The sequence below is a fragment of the Haliotis cracherodii genome, unplaced genomic scaffold (assembly GCF_022045235.1).
Source record: "Haliotis cracherodii isolate W230 unplaced genomic scaffold, xgHalCrac1.p SCAF_20, whole genome shotgun sequence".
NCBI lineage: Eukaryota > Metazoa > Mollusca > Gastropoda > Lepetellida > Haliotidae > Haliotis > Haliotis cracherodii.
The window spans coordinates 7,533,520-7,555,739 of NW_027266276.1; the positions used below are offsets into that span (position 1 = coordinate 7,533,520).

The window sequence follows — 22,220 nt, forward strand, 5'->3', positions numbered from 1 at the left end:
GATCGATGCTCGTGATATTAATCACTAGATTGTCTGGTCCAGACTAGATTATCTACAGACCGCCGTCACATAGCTGAAATATTGCTGAGTGTGGCATTAAACAACAAACCAACCAACCAGCCTGACAGAATCACTATCCACTGCACGCACCACAGGTGTTATAATTGAACAGAGTGAGTGAGTTTGGTTTTATGCTGCTTTTAGCAATATTCCAGCAATATCAGGGCGGTGGACACCAGAAATGGGCTTCACACATTGTACCCATGTCAGGAATCGAACCCGGGTCTTCGGCGTGATGAGCGAACGCTTTAACTACAAGGCTACCCGACCGCCCCATAATGATTGAACAGAAAAAGTCAAAGAAAAATTAGAAAGAAATTTTATTCAAGTAGTATTCTGATGAGACAGAATATTGGAATACATTACTCTATTATTATGGTCAGTGTACACATTTTATTGAGCAACAGATAGGGAATAGAACACACATTGTGGTAAATGAAAGAGGATCCTGACTGGGTGTCCACTGAAGGCTGTAAGATACATGGCCTTTAGAGGTAGACCGTAATAGTTCTACTAAGTAAAATTGCCAAAAACAGGCAGTCCATGCTGAATCAGGACAACGTTTATTATTTATTGTGCATATATGTTACAAAACTTTGTGCACAAGCAAACAGCCAGAACCACTGCCTCAAACATATTAACAGAACAATCTCTTAAAGATATTAACAAAACAGCATATAAACCAATTCCAAAGATATTACTAGAACACTGTCTCCAATATAAAAATAAACAAATCTCAAACATTAATAGGAAAATGTCTCACAGATATTAATAAATCCATCTTAAAGATATTGATAAATAAATCTCAAATATATTAATAGAACACTGTGACATCTATTTTCAAGCTAAAAGTACAGTTAAAATCTCAGAAAATGTTGCTGAAAAAATGATACTAAAGCTACATACAAAAATCACTAAAATGTAATAGAAATACATTTTTTTTAATTTAAAGACTCACAACCTAGGGTTCTAAAAATGAAAATCTGTAAACTGAATAACTGCAAATGAAGTTTATTTTTTAGATGCAGTATTCACAGCTGACACCAAGTGTGTCATATAATAGTCAAGACATTTTTAATTCATACAGGTGTTACATAACTAATCTTAACGTGCCTTTAGAAAGTATTCAGTTCATATACAGTAGAACATGGCTATAAGGAACTACAAGGGACCAGGCGAATCAGTTTGTTATATCCGTTGTTCGTTATGTACGTTTTAGCTCGGAAACATCCGCCATCTTGGATTAAACAAAAGACAATACACATAATTGCAGCACTGACTTGTATCAGAAGTGATCACTTCATAGCATTCAATTGATAACATTCCATAACATTCCTTTAAGTTTAACCACGCTGACCCGTCACCGCTGATTGTGTTGATTCACCGCTGATTGCGTACAGCCAATTGTCAGTGACACTTGACACTGAGTGAGATTTCTCAGTTCGCTATACACATCACTAATTAGTGATAGATTGCCTTGTCGATGATCAGATATCAGTTTGCTGTTTCCGTTAGTTCACTTTAGAGAGTTCGTTATATACGTAAATTTTATATGATATTATATCATGTTACATAGGAGATACATCGGGGATTTTTTAACAGTTCATTGTATCCGTTTGTTCGCTATATCCGTGTTCGTTATATCCGTGTTCGTTATATCCGTGTTCTAATGTATGTCCAATTAGAGGCTTCAAATCATAATAACCACCCCAGATTGAAACATCTAACTGACCTTCACCACGGATGCTAATATATCTGCTCCAAATTCAATTTAGCATGGTCAAATCTGCAGGTGACATAGCTCAACATCTATCAGTACAGGGCATCCAATCAATCATCAGTAAAACTGATCATTAGAACATCATCTCTGGTACTACAGATGCTCTGAAGTGGAACCCTGGCCATAATGCCTGAAGCTGATGAGGTTGAAACAACAGAAAAAACAGCACAATCAAGGCAGAACGTACAAGAACTGCAAAAACAATGAACTTCATACTTTAAAAATTTACAAAATAAAAAAACAAAAACTGTAAAAATCTTTGAAAACGTCACTGAAGAAGATGCAGCAGTATAACGCATGAAACTTCCTGTATGAGTCCCAGACAAATTCTGCTACTCTGCAGAAAGATTTGCAGAATATGAAACTCACTGCAGAATTGCAGAAAAATTTCGGAATTTGCCTTTTTGTTCCATCAATACACTTAAGTTCATTATTTTCAAGCTTTCCTATTAAATTCGGCACTCGAATGCTCAACCATATAACATGTGATACAAACTTACAAAGTTTGACTCATGCAATAAAACAATTGAAATTAATAATTCACACACTTAAACGTCCTTATGGTATTATGACCACATAAACTATGTTTGCATCTAGCCAGAAATAAATATCAGTGACACTATGCATATCCATTTGCATACTTTTATGTCTTATCCAATGATAATGCAAAATTTAAGTAATTTATCAAAGAATGTGGACTGCTATATGTGATGCCATCATAAAAACTGGGTGTGCAAACAGAAAATTTATTGGTATGTGTAATGTGCAATCTGTATTAACCATCCAGAAATTTGCATGTGAGTGAGTGAGTTAGGTTTCACACCATGTTGAGTGAGTGAGTGAGTGAGTGAGTGAGTGAGTGAGTGAGTGAGTTGGGTTTATGCTGCTTCTAACATTATTCCAGTTAAATCACGGTGTGTCAGCTTAATGTGGGAGGAAAGCCCGAAGTGATGCAGGTCTCAGAGGTTTACCACTTCAGTGAAACCCACGAGCACGGGTATGGTGCTGACAAACCTAAGAACATAATCGGGGTGAACCGGGATTCGAACCCAATGCAACTCTGCACAGCGAATCGTGGCACCTTAGACGACTGGGCCACCCTAGCCCCCCCACACCAAGAAGAAGTGCCTTACTTGCAATGGTTACGGTCTTGTATACACCATGTTCCTCCATCACACCAGAATAGGACCACTTTGTGATGCCCGTCCATTATAACTCATGCATCAAATCAAATCTGGATCAGGCAATTCAGTGATTGACTTTATGAGCATCAATCTACAAAATGGGGATACGATGACATGCATCCACCAAGTCAGAGAGCCTGACCACCTGATCTTGTTAATTGCATCTCATACGCAAGGGTTGATGATGACAATTCTAACCCAGATCCGCATCTTCTTCAAGTACGGCATGACAGTACTCCTTGCATGAACTTTGTCCAACCATTGCCTGAACAATGAATAGCACATACGTCCACAAGACTATGCGAGAAACATAAGGCTAAAAAAATAATAGTTTTGGTTCTCAGACTCGGCGCCTATCATCATAAAGTCTGCCGCATGTTTCATTTTTATTTCCATTTTAATTTTTTTTTAACAAAAATCCTAATACTTAAAAACAATGCGATCAAATATAGCACTCCCCTTTACATGCTTGCTGCTCTTCTGCACATCTCGTGTTATTGTAATGGCCACAATAGGAGTTTGTATGCTTGTTTATGAGGGAGGTTCTTATCCAGGTTGAAGGTACACAACTCTTTATCTGGTTACATATGGTTTGAACAACAAAAACCCACCACCCATCCGCACTTTACTTTCAAAAGTCATTGCCTGAGAACCCATTTTTTAATTTTCTTAAGCTTACCATTTGTTTTTTAAATAAGCTGAGCGCTCATTGATTGGAGTACACATTAGTTTCACATTACTGGTTATCAAATTAAAGATAGGAAATTCTACAAGATAGCATGTTGACCCAAGCTCCTCACAGCGATAACCCTTTCGCGGAGCTCTCTATACTATCGCTGCCACCAGTCAAAACTCCCCACTGTGAATAGGTGGCCACAACCATGCTTGGAGTTGAACTCGCAACCGAAGGACCGTTATGTTTACAAACAAGTGACGACTGTCGTGACGCCGAATACACTTATCTCTGCTAAATTACTTGCTCAGTTTGTCAATTTGAATTTCTGTTTCATTAAAACTATCGTGTTATTGATATAGTAAGAATGTAAGGGAGATGTTGGTTGATTTTCCGTTAGTCTGCAATCTGGAACCAATCTGATTATCAAAACAACAAAGTAAATTCATCTGGAAAACATGGTCAGTCGTAAACCCTTTCAAATTGAAATATGATGGCATTCCCAAAGACATAAACAAAAGTATAAACGTTACTATACATATGGGGTTGGAGGGCAAATTTCAAGATTCTTGTAATGGCCGCGCCCACACTGGTGGCAGCGATGTTACCGAGAGTGTAACGAAGGTATCACACGCTGGGAAGGAGCTTGATGTTGACCCTATGTATTCACCGGTGCAACAAGGTGTGTACAAACTCAAGAAGCATTGACGATGGAAATCTACTGGCTTTAATGTCATCAAAATATAAATCATTGTAGTAGGTTTCAAATACTTTATAATGGTTAACTTATGAATGATCTCAAGGTTTCAATCCTACAATCTACAAAACGACCTTGCATATGAAAGGTAAGTCCTTCTCGAAAAAATATCACAGTCTGTGACCAGAAAGACATAATTGCAAGAACACATTCACAATCAAATTTCATTAAGTAGCCTACCTGTAGAAAGGAAAGGAGAGAAGTTAGATTCATGCCAGTCCATCTTAATTAATTATCATCTGATTCATGACAATTGGAATCGGCTAAGTAGAAATTCAGGATACTAGATACATTTTCAGGGTCTCAAGAAATGGAGCAGGACATGCCTACCCTTTTCACGAACGCCGGTTGTCATCACAGATTATTAAATATCCAATTATGCAATTTTCAGCAGTATTTTCCTTTTACAACGTATGGGCTGATAATCCAGACTAATAATTCTCAGGTATTGACGTCTTATATATATTTGGTTTAAGCTGTTCTGAACAGCATATTGGTTACATCAAAGCCACGATGTTAGGTATCAGGCACGGCAAAGGGAAGCAACTCTGCACAGTGAATTATGGTGCCATAGACAGCTGGGCCACTCTTGCATCCAAGAAGAATGATGGGACATCCTGTACGTCCCTGTGTTGTTTGTTTGTTTGTTGTTTAACGCCACACTCAACACTATTGCAGCTGTGACGGTGGTCTGAAAATAATCGAGTCTGGACCAGACAAGCCAGTGATTGATATCATGAGCATCGATCCACGCAATTGGGATACGGTGACATGCATCAACCAAGTCATGACCATGGAATACCAGCCCCTTTCACAGACGAAAGACATCAGGCAAAATGCATGAGTTGTAATTCGTGTTGATCACACCAGCATCCTTCAGTTGTCTCCCCTGCCTCAAGGCAACACACCATGACCTTCCTATCTGTCTTGTACAGTGTGCTGTTGTAGTTGACTGGACTTCCATCAATGTCCTTCAGGGTGTAGTGGTCAAAACCAAGAATATCCCTCACCTTCAAAAAAAAAACAGTGAAGTGCTTAATAATTTTGAAGTGACAAAATAGTTTTTCTAATTTTGTGGTAAAAAACACTGTGTACAGCCATGAGTGAGTGTGTATGGTTCTACGCCGCTTTTAGCAATATTCCAGCAGTATCACCTCGGGGGACACCAGAAATGGGCTTCACACATTGTACCCATGTCGGGAATCGAACCCGGGTCTTCGGCGTGACGAGCGGACGCTTTAACCACTAAGCTACCCGACCGCCCCTTGTACAGCCATGGAGCTCTGTAGAACACAAGTGAGTTGGTTCTTACGCAGCTTTTAGCAATATTCCAGCAGTATCACCTCGGGGGACGCCCGAAATGGGCTTCACACATTGTACCCATGTGGGACAAGAACCCAGGCCTTCAGCATGAAAATTAATGCTTCAACCACAAGGCTACCCTACCACCACATGAGGTGAGGTGAGGTGAAATGGGGTTTAACGTCGCGTCCAAGATTATTGCACTTATATAGCGACGTGCATGTACATGTGTGTGTTTGTGTGGCTGCTTGTACTAGTCCGGACTGATGCCAATTTATAGTGCTAGCTCACTGAGATACCATGCCGCAGTTTAACATGAATACTCCACTCAGACACAGTATACTGACTCCGAGCCGACCAGTCCTTGTTTCAGCCCCTTAATGCCGGGCGCCAGACAGGGTAACAACAAGTACCATCTTCAAACGTCTTTTGGTATGACGCGGTCGGGGATCGAACCCCGGACCTTCGGCTCTCCGGGCGGACGCTATACCATTAGACCACGGAGGCTGTCTACCGCCACATGAGACCCCGTGGTTCACATGCATGTTCTGGAATATTTGCAACACTATGGACAAATATACCAACCACAAATGTATCCCTGGGTCTCAATCTAAACAAGCAAAGTGTCACAGAATTACTAACAGTAAGCTCAGTCAGAAACCGATACTTCAACAAGTGTCACATAGAGTCTACGTTGCCATGGCAATATGATTAGAATTGGTTGGTATTTTAGTGAAATCTGATCACAAATTTACTGGCACCACATAAAAATGAATTCAGTTCCATCAACAGTTGCTTTTTTTGTCAAAAAATGTGGTTTCAGCTGATTTAATTGCCCTTCCAGGAATAACACCATCTATATTATTAGTGTTTTTCTCGAAAAATATGAAAAAAGGGGCAGCCACATCTAAAATCAGATTCAAATCTTTACTATGAGGTCTGCTACAATGACATAAGAAAACTTTAACCTTTCATCCTGGTAAACAGTGAGTGAGTGAATATGGTTTTACGCCGCTTTTAGCAATATTCCAGCAATATCACGGCGGGGGACACCAGAAATGGGCTTCACACATGGTACCCTGGTAAACTAAAAACAAACTATACATGACTGAAAAATAATTTAGACTTGAAATTGGAAAATCTCATTAAAATCAGACCTTAGTTCTCGCTACCGCGAAACAAACATCAGAGGACATCCCATTATGGATCACGTCAAACTGACCTTGTGCGAAATTTGACCGACCCATGGAATGACCTATCAGAAGGCAGCTTTCTCGGGCTTTACGCCACTTATTTCAAATTGGTGACAACGCTTCGAAACATATTTTGACAAATTCTCGATTACAAATTTGAAACCTAAACAAAAGAACATTCTGGAATGGCAAATAGATGGTCTAGATTGTATGGATTCAGTTGCACACCTTTGCTGGGACCATCCAGTTAACACTTTTTGAATGGAACATTTTTGCCACAATATTCTAGGGAATTAGTGGCAGTCATTATCTGACCTACTGAAAGTTTATGGCCACTTAGTACACCTACCGCTTGCCGAATTGTGTCGGTCAGTTTTCCCCATTCTTCGTAATGAAGAGGCACCAGGATCTGCTTCACACTTTCACCATTTTCTCTGATCAGGTACAGCTTGCATCCAAATTCTGAAACTGTTGAGACGAGGTATTATTACTTCCTGAACTAATATAAGTATCAAAGCTGACAAATTCATCCAGTAGTGAATGGGTACCCGGTAGGATGATGAGATGGCAATGGTTGTGGGTGTGGTTGTTAACCTTCTTGGGCCTAACAGGCAGCTTGGGTTGTATACTCCTCAGGGAGCTGAGAATGATTGTTAAGTGCACACTGATCCATTGACAGGGGTCATAAATGTCTCCAAAGCACTTAGAGCATACTTATGCATAGAGTACAGCACCATATAAATGGACTATTATCATCATCATCATCATCATCATTATTATTAAATTCACAGGTATCAAATCAATGTTTGAAACCTCTAAACTGAAATAACAGTTAGTTTATCTGCTAATTTAGGTGGACATAGGAATTCATTTCGATTTCCACACTTCGATATTTCCTCGTAAGAGGCAAAGGAGGCAAAGGTAGTCTAGTCATCTAAGGTGCCGCAAAAGCTGTGCAGAGTTTCATCCCTTGGGCTCATCAGGAACCTATAACAGTGGGTTAAAATCCAGGTTTGTCTTGATTATGTTTCTAGGTTTGTCAGCATCATACCCATGCACGTGTGTTTCACCAAAGTGGTAAAATCTTAGACCTGCATCACTTCGGGCGTTCCTCCCACATTAAGCTGACATGCTGTGATGTAACTGGAATACTGTTAAAGGCAGCGTCAAACCTAACTCACTCACTCACTCAAAAGTCAAATGTCCAAGAAAACCTAATAACTTACTGTCAGTTTCAGCCTTCAGGTTCTTTTGGACAGACAGCAGTTGGTTCTCAAATGACTCGTGTTCGGGATCAAGGATGGTGAACGGAATTCCCTAGGAAAGAAAGACAAATACTACATGCATAAAAGTAATCTTGCCACAACATCGGTTCAAAATGCATTCCCCTTTTCATGTTTACAAGTTAAGTTTGAAATTTCTTTTAATGGCTTATAGAAGTTGATGTAATCCATCCAGAAAAGCCAGCCCTAATTCAAGTGGGTCAAAATATGTAATTTAATGTGAAAAAGTTGGTTGGTCGGTTGGTTTGTTGTTTAATGCCGCACTCAGCAATATTCCAGCTATATGACGGCAGTCTGTAAATAATCGAGTCTGGACCAGACAATCCAGTGATTAATATCATGAGCATCGATCCACGCATTTTGGATCAATGACATATATCAACCAAGTCAACAGCTAAAAGGGCTCACCGTCCCCACTCTATGTCAAAATTATTTGCCTGAGAACTATTTCTTTAATGTTTTGAAGCCTAATATATATATTGTGGCCTTTTGTCTTACCTCATCAGGAATGTCCCAACATACTAGTTTGAACAGCAACAAAAAGGGCCTCCCATCCGCATATATTTTCAAAACCATTTCTTTAATGTTCTGAAGCCTAATATATATATGTGGCCTTTTGTCTTACCTCATCAGGAATGTCCCCCAAAGCCATCATGTCCTCATGTTCCTGCCCAGACAGATCGGACTGCGAGGCCTTGCCAAGGGCACCTGCATCACAAGCACAGTGAGTGAGTGAGTGAGTGAGTGAGTTGGGTTTAACGCCGCTTTTAACAGTATTCCATTTATATCGCGGCGTGTCAGCTTAATGTGGGAGGAAAGCCCGAAGTGATGCAGGTCTCAGACGTTTACCACCTTGCTGAAACCCACGAGCACGGGTATGGTGCTGACAAACCTAGAAACATAATCGGGGTGAACCGGGATTCGAACCCACAATCATAGGTTTCTGGCGTGCCTAAGGTACGCAACTTTGCACAGCGAATCGCGGCGCCTTAGACGATTGGGCCACCCGTGCCTACTAAACTGACATAGCAGAAAGAGACTATAGGCATTATGCACCTTTTCTCACCTGTTGTCAAGGTGTCATAGGTCACCTGTTTCAACTTACACCTGGTTATGACCTGTTTCACAAATCTGTATTATTCACATTTTTACACACTTTTACGTGTAAAAAGGCATAAAAACATTTGATATGTTGTATTTCTGCCACGGCCCAATTAGTACTAATTTAGTTGTTTGAATATTTAAATATTTTGTATATTACCGGTAACTGCATTTATTTAAGATCTGAGGTCGAAAAAAAACAGGTTTTCCGTGAGTACTTTACCCACAGCTGCTCACAGCTTTATTTTTCTCTTTGTTTGTTGTTTAACACCGCACTCAACAATATTCCAGCTATATTACGGCGGTCTGTAAATAATCGAGTCTGGACCAGACAATGCAGTGACAAATATCATGAGCATCATTTCACGCAATTGGGATACGATGACATGCATCAACCAAGTCAGCGAGTGTGTGTGTGTGTGTGTGTGTGTGTGTGTGTGTGTGTGTGTGTGTGTCTTGTTTAACACCACATTCATCACTCTACCAGCTATATGGTGGCTACCTGTAAATGATCAAGTCTGGACCAGACAATCAAGAGATTGATAGTGTAAGCTATCTGGACCACCTAATCCATTTAGCCAACAGGAAAGGATTCTGAGGACCTTTTTTAAACCTGGAATCCCTACGGGGTTTTCGATTAACAACTGAGCCCTACAAGAATGCGAGCTGAAACTGCACACTATTGGGGTTTTGATCATGTTCATGCATATCTGTACTCATGCGTCCCAAAATTAATTTCATCATCTTGCATTTCATTTTCTGTAATATCTATCTTTTCACAAAGTGCTTCACCTGCATATTGATGACATTTGGTAAATCCCAATCTCATTAAAATCAGATCTTAGTTCTCGCTACCGCTAAACAAAGATCTGAGGACATCCCATTAGGGGTCACGTCAGACCGACCTTGCGCGAACTTTGACCGACCAATGGAATGACCAATCAGAAGGCAGCTTTCTCGTGCTTTACGGCACTAATTTCAAGTTGGCGACTACGCTTCGAAACATATTTTGACAAATTCTCGATTAAAAATTTGAAACCTGAACAAATGAACATTCTGGAAGCGCTAATAGATGGTCTAGATTGGGTGGATTCAGTCGTTAAGCCCGCAACTATCGTTCGGAATACCCCGTGTTAAAGTTTTCGAGGATGCATGATTAGAAATCACATTCCGACTGTCACTTTCATGATCTGGTAAGCGACGCTCTGATTGGTCGGATGAAAGGTCGTTCTGACGTGACCCCTACTGGGATGTCCTCAGATCTTTGTTTAGCGATAGCGAGAACTAAGGTCTGATTTTAATGAGATTGGGTAAATCCAGATTAATTATTTGAAGTATTATTACTCAGACAGAAAACTATTGTTCGAAAGAAAAAACATTAATGTAGCTTGAATATATATATATATATATATATATACTACTCAACTATTCCAATAAAGAGGTAGTGGTTTTAATACTAAGTATACAATTGCATCAAATTCAATCTCCAAATACACCACTCAAAATAAGTTAAGGACCCCGTGATTCTTTCATATTACTGTCGTTAATCTGTCATGGCATAACAGATTAACTATAGTTATATGAAATAATCACGGGGTCCTTAACTTATTTTGAGTAGTATACATGGCAGCGTTAGAAATTTGCACTAGTCCTGTAGTCCTTACCAAACTGCCCAATAGTAAAGGTATCCTAATGGCTAGTAGAAATTGGCCCATTTAAGGGTTTTTGCTTTATGTTATCATTATAAGGACTAGTGGACAAAAACTGTTTTAAAGTACTCACGGAATTGAAAAAAAACTGTTTTTCTTAATTTAAAAATCGACTCAAAGTGTTACGTCACTGTAAATACAAAATAACAAAACAACTCGAAAAGTTCTAGTCTGGATTTGCTAGTTTGATCTCAGTGAACAATACAAAATGCCCTGTTTCACAATAGACTCTTTTATTCACATTTTTACACACTTTTACTTGTAAAAAGGCAAAAAAAACCTGTGATATGCTGTATTTGTGCCAAGGCCCAATTAGTACTAATTGAGTTGTTTGAATATTTACATATTTTGTATATTAACTGCATTTATTTAAGATCTGAGGTAAAAAAAAATAGGTTTTTTTCATTTCCGTGAGTACTTTAGTTTTAGTTTAACCCTGCAAGGTCGAAAACCTCTGAATTTCAAAACACAAGAACTGGCCAATTTTGAATAAATCTAAAAAAATATTCTCAATTTGCCTGCCAGGGCATATAGTTTAGAATCCTAAGTAAATCTCTGCCCTGTGTAGTCAAGGAAGATATTATTAATGCTGACACAGCACTTACTGAATTCCTTCTCTTGGTGTTCATACAGCGACTTAGGGCTGAACTCTGTGGAGGACAGTCGTCCCTTGTCTGGTAGGAACACTCCCGACGTATCACTGCTGCGGCCTGAGTTGAGACAAGGCTCGGAGGGAGGATGACAAGGGAGGCTCACTCCCAGCCCCGAACTACCTTCCACTTTCTTCACCATCCCACTGCTGGTTCTGTTCTGCATTGGTTCACTCTGTGGCTGCTTGCCATTTGGGGGAGATCTGGGCTTACTCTCTGCTGGCGTGGATTGATTTCTTTTATAAGCCAACTTCTTTGTTGCAGTACAGGTGACATCAATGGTGAGTCCTGGGTTCTTCTTCTCCAGTGACCGGCCACCGTCTTGTTTCCTTGCATAAACGACATCTTCACATGGACGACTTCCATTTCCAGGTCCAGGGATATCGATGCTTTCCGATTCAATAGGACAGTCTTTTGTCTTGGAGGTCTCCACAGCATAATCAGGTGTACCCCGAAAGAAACTGGTCACACTTTTGGATGGCGGCCTTGATTTTCGCATCGCCTGAGGAGAAGCAGTGATTGCTGCTCCGGAAAAATCGAAGTCCTGTCTCTGAGTGACGTCCTCTGCTCCACTATACGCTGAAGGGTCCTCCATGGATTCTAGAGATGGGTCGTCATGGTTGCCACTTGTCTCAGGTTTCACATCTATATAATCAACTGCACTTGCTTCTTCTGAACCGTCACCTGTCTCCTGAGGACTGCCCTGGATTGAACCGTCACCGAACAAGTCGGAGCTGTCAATGTGTTCCTCATAAAAGCCAGATGGAGGATAGTAGCTCATTGGGCCGAGGTCGTCCTGTGGACTTGGATTGACTCTCGTCTCTATTGGGGAAGTATTAGGGGTTGACTGAAGAGCAGATAACGGGGTGGATCTCATTGGGCTGTCTTGTCCCTCACTATTCATAGCTACTCCTGTTTCAGGGGACTGTTGTACCCTTAGCAAGGGTGAGGACGTAAGGCCCTCAAGTGATGACTCTCCTGAGGACTGCCCTGGATTGGATGACCTGTCTCCTGAGGACTGCCCTGGATTGGATGACCTGTCTCCTGAGGACTTCCCTGGATTGGATGACCTGTTTCCTGAGGACTGCCCTGGATTGGATGACCTGTCTCCTGAGGACTGCCCTGGTTTGGATGACCTGTCTCCTGAGGACTGCCCTGGTTTGGATGACCTGTCTCCTGAGGACTGCCCTGGATTGGATGACCTGTCTCCTGAGGACTGCCCTGGTTTGGATGACCTGTCTCCTGAAGACTGCCCTAGATTGGATGACCTGTCTCCTGAGGACTGCCCAGGATTGGGTGACCTGTCTCCTGAGGACTGCCCTGGATTGGGTGACCTGTCTCCTGAGGACTGCCCAGGATTGGGTGACCTGTCTCCTGAGGACTGCCCTGGATTGGGTGACCTGTCTCCTGAAGACTGTCCTGTTCCATCCCCTCCAGCAGCACAGGGAGTCCCTTCATATTCCTGTCCTGTCATTGTATTCTGTTCATCAAGTGTTATTCCACTGAATGTTAGCTGATTGCTGTTCAACAGCACCGAAAGTCGAGGCATGTTATCAAATGGAGTCCTCTGATATGGCCGGTATTCATGTAGCGCTTGTGAAGGCTGCAGAAACTCCACTCTGGGAACAATATCACTCAAGAAGCTCTGAATATGCTGGTCCGAATCTTCAAAGGATGTGGAGAATGACCATGTCTTTCCTGTCACACCGTCAGGTATGTCATGTAAGGAACCCTGAAGGACAGTGGGCAGGTTTGCCAGGTCCTGTGAATGTCCCTCTGAAAATGCTTGATTGCCTTCTTCAGCGTGATCTTCAAAGGCACCAGGAGCTTCGGGACTTCTGGCGCAGAGGCTATCAACAGATGCGGTACCCGCAGAACGACTCAAAGTCCTCTGGCCATCATTTTTGTCTTGTTGAAGCTCAGTGTCGGATGACGCCGTGTGCATAGCAGGGACAGGAGCAACACCACTCCTCTGATACACAACCTCACTTGAGTTGTGCTTAGCTAAACCCGACCCCAGATTCCACCCACTACTTCCTTCACTAACTCGGTATTCCACAGATGGCAGCCTTCTCTCTGACAAGGATGGCTGTCTGGAGCCTTGTGGAGCTGCCTGGGAACGGGCTGCCTGAGATCGAGCTGACAGGCTGGACAGAATCTCCTCCAGCTCCTGTGGTCCACTCGCCTCGGTGGGGTCCAGCTGATTGTCCGGGAGGGGCTGACCAGTGCTCTTAAGGGTGGAGTAGTAGCTGGTAGGGGCTCCTTGTTCTACAACAAACAATCAAGGAGTGAGTTTGGTATTACACTTCCTTGTACAGTATTGCATGGATGTAAAACTCTCTTGATGGAGCCAAATAGTTATTGAGTGAGTGAATTTCAATCATATTGCAGCATGTCAGCTTAAAATGGGAGGAAAGTCTGAAGTTATACAGGTTATAAGATGTCACCAGCTCTGTTTCAGTGCTGACAAACCAACTATTTTCGAAAATAGGAACTATTAAAATCCCAATTTTGAACAAAATAATCACATTTTTCCCAACTTACATTCCAAAAACACATAGCATGACTTACCAAGTTAGGGTTTATGCCACTTATCAAGGGAGGGACACAAATGGTATTGATGACTGTACCCATGTGGGAATCAAACCCAGGTCATTGGCATGACAAGCGAACGCTTTACCCACAAGGCTACCCGCCATCCCTTGGCTTACCTAGAACCCTAAAGGCTGGATGCTTCAGGAGGCTGGCTGCAGGGGGTCTCAGCTTTGGGTCGACGGTGAATCCCTGGGTGATGAGATCCCGCACCACTTCCTGGATGTTGGCTGGGACGTCATCTAGTGGCGGGGACTGCATGAAGATCTGCCGTGAAAGAAGGACATGATATAAATAATAATCTCATTAAAGTCAGATCTACTCCCATATGTTGGTTGGTTGGTTGGTTTGTTGTTTTACGCCACACTCAGCAATATTCCAGCTATATGACGGCAGTCTGTAAATAATCGAGTCTGGACCAGACAATCCAGTGATTGATATCATGAGCATCGATCCACGCAATTTGGATTGATGACATACATCTGACCACCCGATCCCATTAGTCGCCTTTTATGACAAGCATAGTCGCCTATTACGGCAAGCATGGGTTGCTGAAGACCTATTCTACCCAGGATATTCACGGGCACTCCTATATGTGAGTTGAGATCAAGTGGGGTTTAACGTTGCGTCCAAGATTATTGCACTTACATAGCGACGTGCATGCATGTGTGTGTGGCCGCTTGCACTAGTCCGGATTGATGACGACTAATAGTCCTAGCCATTTGAGATAACATGCACAGTTAAACATGAATACCCCACTCAGACACAGTATACTGACTGAGCTGACCAGTCCATGTTTTACCCCTTAAATGCCGAGCACCAGACAGGGCAACAACAAGTACCATCTTTTAACGTTTGAATATCAAAAGACATCAGTTTACCACTAGACCCATCTATGTGTTAAGTTTGGTTAAGATATCTCTCATGCTTTTTGAGTTCTGCTCTGGACATGAAACATGACGGACGGACAGCACCCATTCCTATATCCCCCTTCCATTTCATAGCAAGAGATAAAAATCCCTAAATAGCAAAAGGCACTAGTTGACAACCTGGCCTGTGTGCACAGTTTCAAGAAAGAGTACCTACTAGTTTTAGAGATGTGGTCCGGACAACCACACTGCTTTTAACAGAGTCAAAGTCAAACTTGTTTCGATTTTTTTACAAATTCAAACATAGCAAAAGGCACCACTTCAGTCCCTGGTTAATACATTAACCCAGTTTGGATGAAAAATCTTTCATAGTTTTGAAGTTAAGCCCCAGAAACAAAATATGGACAGACAGACCAGATGATGACATTATCAACCAGCATAATATGCCATGACAATAAGAATGAAAGCTACATAGTTTGAGGTGAGGTGAGGTGAAATGGGGTTTAATGTCACGTCCAAGATTATTGCACTTATATAGCAACGTGCATGAACGTGTGTGTGTTTGTGTGGCTGCTTGTACTAGTCCGGAGTGCTAGCTCACTGAGATACCATGCTGTAGTTAAACATGAATACCCCACTCAGACATAGTATACTGTATACAGTGTTTTAGCCCCTTAATGACGAGCGCCAGACAGGGTAACAACAAGTACCATCTTTTAACGTCTTTTGGTATGACGTGGCCTGGGACTGAAACCCTGGACGTTCCGCTCTCCGGGCAGACGCTCTACCACTAGACCACGGACGCGGTCTACATGGTTTGAGCCTGATTCAAATAGCATTTACATAATGAGTGAGTGAGTGAGTTTGGTTTTACGCCGCTTTTAGCAATATTCCAGCAATATCACGGCGGGGGACACCACAAATGGGCTTCACACATTGTACCCATGTCGGGATTCGAACCCTGGTCTTCGGCGTGACGAGCGAACGCTTTAACCACTAGGCTACCTGACCACACCAGCATTTACATAAAAACAAAGAAGGCCAAACATAAACATACTACAAAATGCAGCATCTGAGCCCCAGGAAACCTCTGTGTCCAGGGAGGGTAGCCACTCAACATGTGGACGAGGATGCACACGGCGGCCCACACGTCCGCAGCGAAGCCGTGGCCGATACTGGTGGCCTTCTCGGGGCTCCACTGTGTCTGGCTGCCTGTGGGACTCATGCCCTTCATCTCGCTGTCCACGTTGAGGTACTTCCCCAGCCCGAAGTCGGTGACCGCTATCAGGGTAGTGTTTCTCTTCACCAGGATGTTGTCCGCTGTGGAGTACAATCACAGCATGACACAATGCATTCACTCTCACCATGGTATTGTTGAATACTGACTAAAGCAGCCATTCACTCTCACTGTGGTATTGTTGAATAAGGAAAAAGACAACCATTCACACTCTTACTTCACTCACTAATGACAGACTGAGGTATTGTTGAATGTGAGAAAAACAACATTCACTCACTAATGACAGTCTGTGGCATTGTTGAATATGAGAAAAACAACATTCACTCACTAATGACAGTCTTGAGGCATTGTTGAATGTGAGAAAAACAACATTCACTCACTAATGACAGTCTTGAGGCATTGTTGAATATGAGAAAAACAACATTCACTCACTAATGACAGCCTGTGGCATTGTTGAATATGAGAAAAACAACATTCACTCACTAATGACAGCCTGTGGCATTGTTGAATGTGAGAAAAACAACATTCACTCACTAATGACAGTCTGTGGCATTGTTGAATATGAGAAAAACAACATTCACTCACTAATAACAGTCTTGAGGCATTGTTGAATATGAGAAAAACAACATTCACTCACTAATGACAGTCTGTGGCATTGTTGAATATGAGAAAAACAACATTCACTCACTAATGACAGCCTGTGGCATTGTTGAATGTGAGAAAAACAACATTCATTCACAAATGACAGCCTGTGGATATAAATACTATCATGGCGGTAGTGATGCAGGCGTATAAGGTTTATCCGTGGAAAGCCAGTTGCAGAGGCATAGTGCTGATAGCACAGATGCTGGTAATTACCGGTAAAAAACTGGTAATTCACAGTAAAAAACTGGTAATTACCGGTATACAGGAACACTGAGCAAAGACAATGAGAGAGAAGCTGGGATATACTAATCCACATGCATAGAGAAATAACCATAGAGGAGTCATAAGCCTTTCAGAGAGACTAACCTTTGAGGTCCTCGTGCAGCACATTGCATGTCTTGAGATACACCAACACCTGCAGCAGCTGCTTGAAGTAGCGGAGACACATCCAGTGACTCAGGCGCCGGTTCAGACTCCGCTGCTCGTTGATCAGTGACGTCAGACTGCCGCCTGCAACAAGACACTGGGGCCTCAGGACATCGTCATTGACATTAATGTAAACAATACTGACATGCAGTGAGAGTCTGATATTATATGCTGGAGGGGGTGCATGGACAGAATACATTGTTTTAGACACAGCTTTAACATGTTTAAGAGACAATTTCTAAAAAAATCCTTTCTCCATCCCAAAACATTGTGGACAACTATCAAGTCAAGCAAACAATTTTTTAATTTTTTTTTGGAAACCTGAGATTTATTTTTTCCAGTACTTTCTAGAACAAATAATGTTTCCAGGAAAAATCCAAGCCTCACTCCATTCATCCAGAATATCAAATAGTCTGTCCATAAAGAAGTATGATAAATGCACCTTGTGTCAGTCAAGGAGGCGGTACATGTTGTGTCAGTCAAGGAGCCGGTGCGTGTTGTGTCAGTCAAGGAGGCGGTACATGTTGTGTCAGTCAAGGAGGCGGTACATGTTGTGTCAATCAATGAGGCGTGAACCTTGTGTCAGTCAAGGAGGCGGTGCATGTAGTGTCAGTCAATGAGGCGGTACATGTTGTGTCAGTCAAGGAGGCGGTACATGTTGTGTCAGTCAAGGAGGTGGTACATGTTGTGTCAGTCAAGGAGGCGGTACATGTTGTGTCAGTCAAGGAGGCGGTACATGTTGTGTCAGTCAAGGAGGCGGTGCGTGTTGTGTCAGTCACTTAACCTCAAAAGGCGGGTTCGTCAGCCCTCAAGTGGTGAGTGAGTATTGTTTTACGCTGCTTATAGCAATATTCCAGCAATATCACGGCGGGGGACACCACAAATGGGCTTCACACATTGTACCCATGTCGGGAATCGAAGCCGGGTCTTCGGCGTGACGAGCGAACGCTTTAACCACTAGGCTACCCGACCGCCCCTGTCAGCCCTAGAACAGAATTAAATTATCTGATGTTGCTGTGAACATAAAGAACAGTGCGCAACAGAAACATGGAATCTTAGTCCAATGATTCAAAGCGCCACAACTGTCAACTCCAATCAAAATCAATCGGCACCAAAGAATAACCATGAAGGCAACATACCATCAACGAATTCACAGAGGATGTAGATTTTTGGTCCATGTCGGATGGCGCCGTAGAGTTTGACGATGTTCGCGTGGTCAAGGTCACACCAAATGACCAGCTCATTTTCTTCATATTTTGCAATGTGAACCTGAAATAAATCCCCAAGATACAAAGCCAATGATAGTGGCCTGTAGTGAGTGAGTGAGTTGGGTTTAACACCGCGGTTTAACAGTATTCCAGTTATATCACGGTGTGTCAGCTTAATGTGGGAGGAAAAACCGAAGTGATGCAGGTCTCAGACGATTACCACTTCGGTGAAACCCACAAGCACGGGTATGGTGCTGACAAACCTAGAAACAAAATTGGGGCGAACCGGGATTCGAACCCACAATCATAGGTTTCTGGTGTACCCAAGGGAGGCAACTCTGCACAGCAAATCACGGCGCCTTAGACGACTGGGCCACCCGTGCCCCCGATAGAGGCCTGTAAATAATCAAGTCTAGACCAGACAATCCAGTGATTAACATTATGAACAACGATCACAGCATTAGAGCAAAAAGCAGCTTTGATTAATATATTCACCAAGGACTCAAAACATTACATTCTGAAACGTAGAATCCAAAAGTGAGGCACAAGGTGGCCAAAAGGTAACCTTGAGACCAGGTGAGCTAAGAATACATAATGATTGTCTGCAAGTGTGGATTCAAACATTTGCGAGGTGGTGCTACCTACCCTTTTGACACAGAAGCTGAATCCTGTGGTTGAATCACGCGCCAGGTGACACTTGCCTGCGACACCATTTCCAAGGTGGACAAGACGCATCCATTGATTCTTCTTCTGGTAGCGTGTTCGCAGGATTCGAAGGTGCTTCTAAAAGGTAGTAAAAGAGATTGATAACAGTACATTCAATCCAGTAAAACTGGGGAAGCAATACAGTAATATTAGGTAGGTGTGTGTGTGTGTGTGTGTGTGTGTGTGTGTGTGTGTCTGTACCAACAAGAACAATCTTTTAATGTCTTTCAGTATGACACAGCCCGATCCCTGGGGTGGATGCTCTATCACTGGACCACGGAGGCGGTCACTTCAGAAATGAAGCTATGGTGGCACATGGGTCCAGGTAAGTACCATACCAGAATGGAGACGTAATACAATCAAGGATGCATTAAACCTAAACCAACCTTTGCCGACTCCAGAATGACTCCTTCCTCCCGCATCTGGTGCTTGTACGCCTCGTGGTCCACTTGGCACCGGATGTTGGCCCAGAACCGTGCCACCTTCTTCAGCTGCCGCCTGGTCCCGTATACAACCTCACCGATCCCAGGCTCGCCCGTTGGCGCCGTTGTCAGGGAGATGTTCTGGTCATGTTCGCCCTGAAAGGTGGACCTGATGGGCAGACTCATTGCTCCAGACACACCATAAATCTTATCCACCTCCCCCTCGGTACTGTAAGGTCGAGCCTCAGGTTCGAAGATGACACCATGTGTGTCCATCATTGGCTTGTACCTGTCGTAGATGACATCCTCCGCTGAGGGCTCCTCATCATTCTGTCCCGAAGAGACTGATGTTGCTATGGACAAGTCATCAAAATTACCCATTGAGGATCTACTGCTGCAACCATCTGCAGGTCCTGTTGGGAGCGAAAGGTACCCCTCTCCAGCAAGTTCTCCAATAGACCCTTGAGGCATGTCAGTCTTTCTGGCATGTCTAACAGGCTCCATGCTAGGTCCATCATCCGATTTAGACCCTGGGATGGAATTGTCGGCATATTTTGAAGCACCATAAGCAGTCTCATTTGACAGTTGTCTGCTCAAGCGTCCTCGTCCCCGTGGTTTCCAGTTCACTTTCAGTGAGGCGACGTCATGTCCAGGGCTTTCCAGAATTCTTTTCAAAGACGGTTGAAAGTTTCGGCCAGATCCTGACCGGCTGAACTGACCGCCAAAGGAGGATGCAGCAACAGGTGACACAGTCGGAACCTGAGGAGCTCTTGCTGATGACGCCGACGGCATTGAATCATCCAAGGTCAAAGATGCTGCTGGACTCTGACCTGAAGCCACTGATGAGCCGTCTCCTTTCTCGGACATACTGTACATACCCAAGGACCCGCTGCCATGGAGACCATAAGGATGGAGCACCTTATCCACATATTTCTTCATCTTCAAGAACAGCTGTTCGCTCCTACTCTGAACCAGCTCAACATTGAAGGACACAGTTTCGAGGAGCTGCTGACAAATGTCAGACGATGATTCCCTGGCCGTCTTCTGTGATTGGAGACAGCTCTGTACATGGTAGAGGGAGAGTCGGTGCACCTGCCAACAAATATTGCACCTCCTGTACAACTGCTGGCACCGGGCGAAGTGGTTGAAGAGGTAGTGCAGTACGTTGCAGATGGAGCAGTAGACGTCGGACTGGCTGGACAGATCATGCAGGACTATCAGCATGCAGTGGTTCACGTCATTCAGCAAGCCATTGTCTCCATGCATGCTGGGACTTGTATCCGGGCTCTGAAAATATAAATGGCCAGTAAAAGTCACATGTTGGCTAATGCTGCACTCAACAACATTCCAACAATAGGATGACTGGTAAATAATTGAGTCTTGACCAGACAACACAGTGATTGATATAATGAGCATTGTCAATACCAAATCAACCAAATCACCCACCTGATCCATTTTGTTGCCTCTTACGACCCCCCAAGGATGATGGGGACCTATTCTAATCTGGAATCCCCGCTGGATATTTCAAATGAAAAGAAGACGACCATTGAACTGACTTGAGTGAGTGAGCGAGTTAGGTTTAACACCGCTTTTGACAGTATTCCAGTTATATCACAGCGTGTCAGCTTAATGTGGGAGGAAAGCCTGAAGTGATGCAGGTCTCAGACATATACCACTTCGGTGAAACCCACGAGCATGGGTATGTTGCTGACAAACCTGGAAACATAATTGGGGCGAACCTTGATTCAAACCACAATCATAGGTTTCTGGGACTTCCCAACTCTGCACAGCAAATCGCAGGGCCCTAGACGACTGGGCCACCCGTACCCCCATTTCCAGCATGTAATTGTCATTATTTTCAGAATATAGAACACAGGCAAAATGAGAGCTTAACTTACCAATGAGCCAAGCAAGTCAATGAGCATTTCATCTGACATGTCTGCATGTTTTTTGCGGACCGCCTTGTAGTCTTGTCCGGGTATGTCAGCTTCCACAAGGAGGTGTTGAGGGCGGGGTAGGTTGTCGTCTGGGGGATGTCGGTCATGGCCCTGTAAAAGTAGTTTAATTTTCCATGAAAACAATGCCAAACCTGTATTAGATCTAGATTCATTACAGCTATATGATGGCTGTCTGAAAATAATGCAGCCTGGACCAGGCCATCTAGTGACTGTCTACCCAAATGGGATATGATGACATGCATCAATCAGGTCAGGGAGCATGACCTCCCGATCACATTAGTCGCCTCTTTCGAAAAGCATGGTTGCAGAATGAAACTGTATGAGGTGAGGTGAATTAGAGTTTAACGTCGCGTCCAAGATTATTGCACTCATAGAGCGACGTGCATGCACGTGTGTGTGTGTGTGTGTGTGTGTATGTGTGTGTGTACTGCTTGTACTGGTCCGGACTGATGCCGATTTATAGCAC

General features: G+C 43.1%; 1 protein-coding gene across 3 annotated transcripts in view; it reads right to left on the reverse strand.

The window, feature by feature from the left end:
* Positions 1–409: 409 nt before the first annotated feature.
* The window catches only part of LOC139470278 (uncharacterized), a 54,935-nt gene continuing 33,124 nt past the window's right edge, over positions 410–22,220 (reverse strand). For all 3 annotated transcript variants that reach the window (XM_071252633.1, XM_071252631.1, XM_071252632.1), the window contains 12 exons: positions 21,695–21,844; positions 19,761–21,083; positions 19,315–19,452; positions 18,601–18,730; positions 17,402–17,545; positions 16,211–16,473; positions 14,404–14,551; positions 11,648–13,960; positions 8,858–8,940; positions 8,176–8,266; positions 7,299–7,417; positions 410–5,464 (listed from right to left, as the gene is read on the reverse strand). In XM_071252633.1, coding sequence (XP_071108734.1) covers positions 5,282–5,464; positions 7,299–7,417; positions 8,176–8,266; positions 8,858–8,940; positions 11,648–13,960; positions 14,404–14,551; positions 16,211–16,473; positions 17,402–17,545; positions 18,601–18,730; positions 19,315–19,452; positions 19,761–21,083; positions 21,695–21,844 — 5,085 coding nt within the window. In that variant the 3' untranslated portion in view covers positions 410–5,281. The remainder of the gene's footprint in view (positions 5,465–7,298; positions 7,418–8,175; positions 8,267–8,857; positions 8,941–11,647; positions 13,961–14,403; positions 14,552–16,210; positions 16,474–17,401; positions 17,546–18,600; positions 18,731–19,314; positions 19,453–19,760; positions 21,084–21,694; positions 21,845–22,220) is intronic.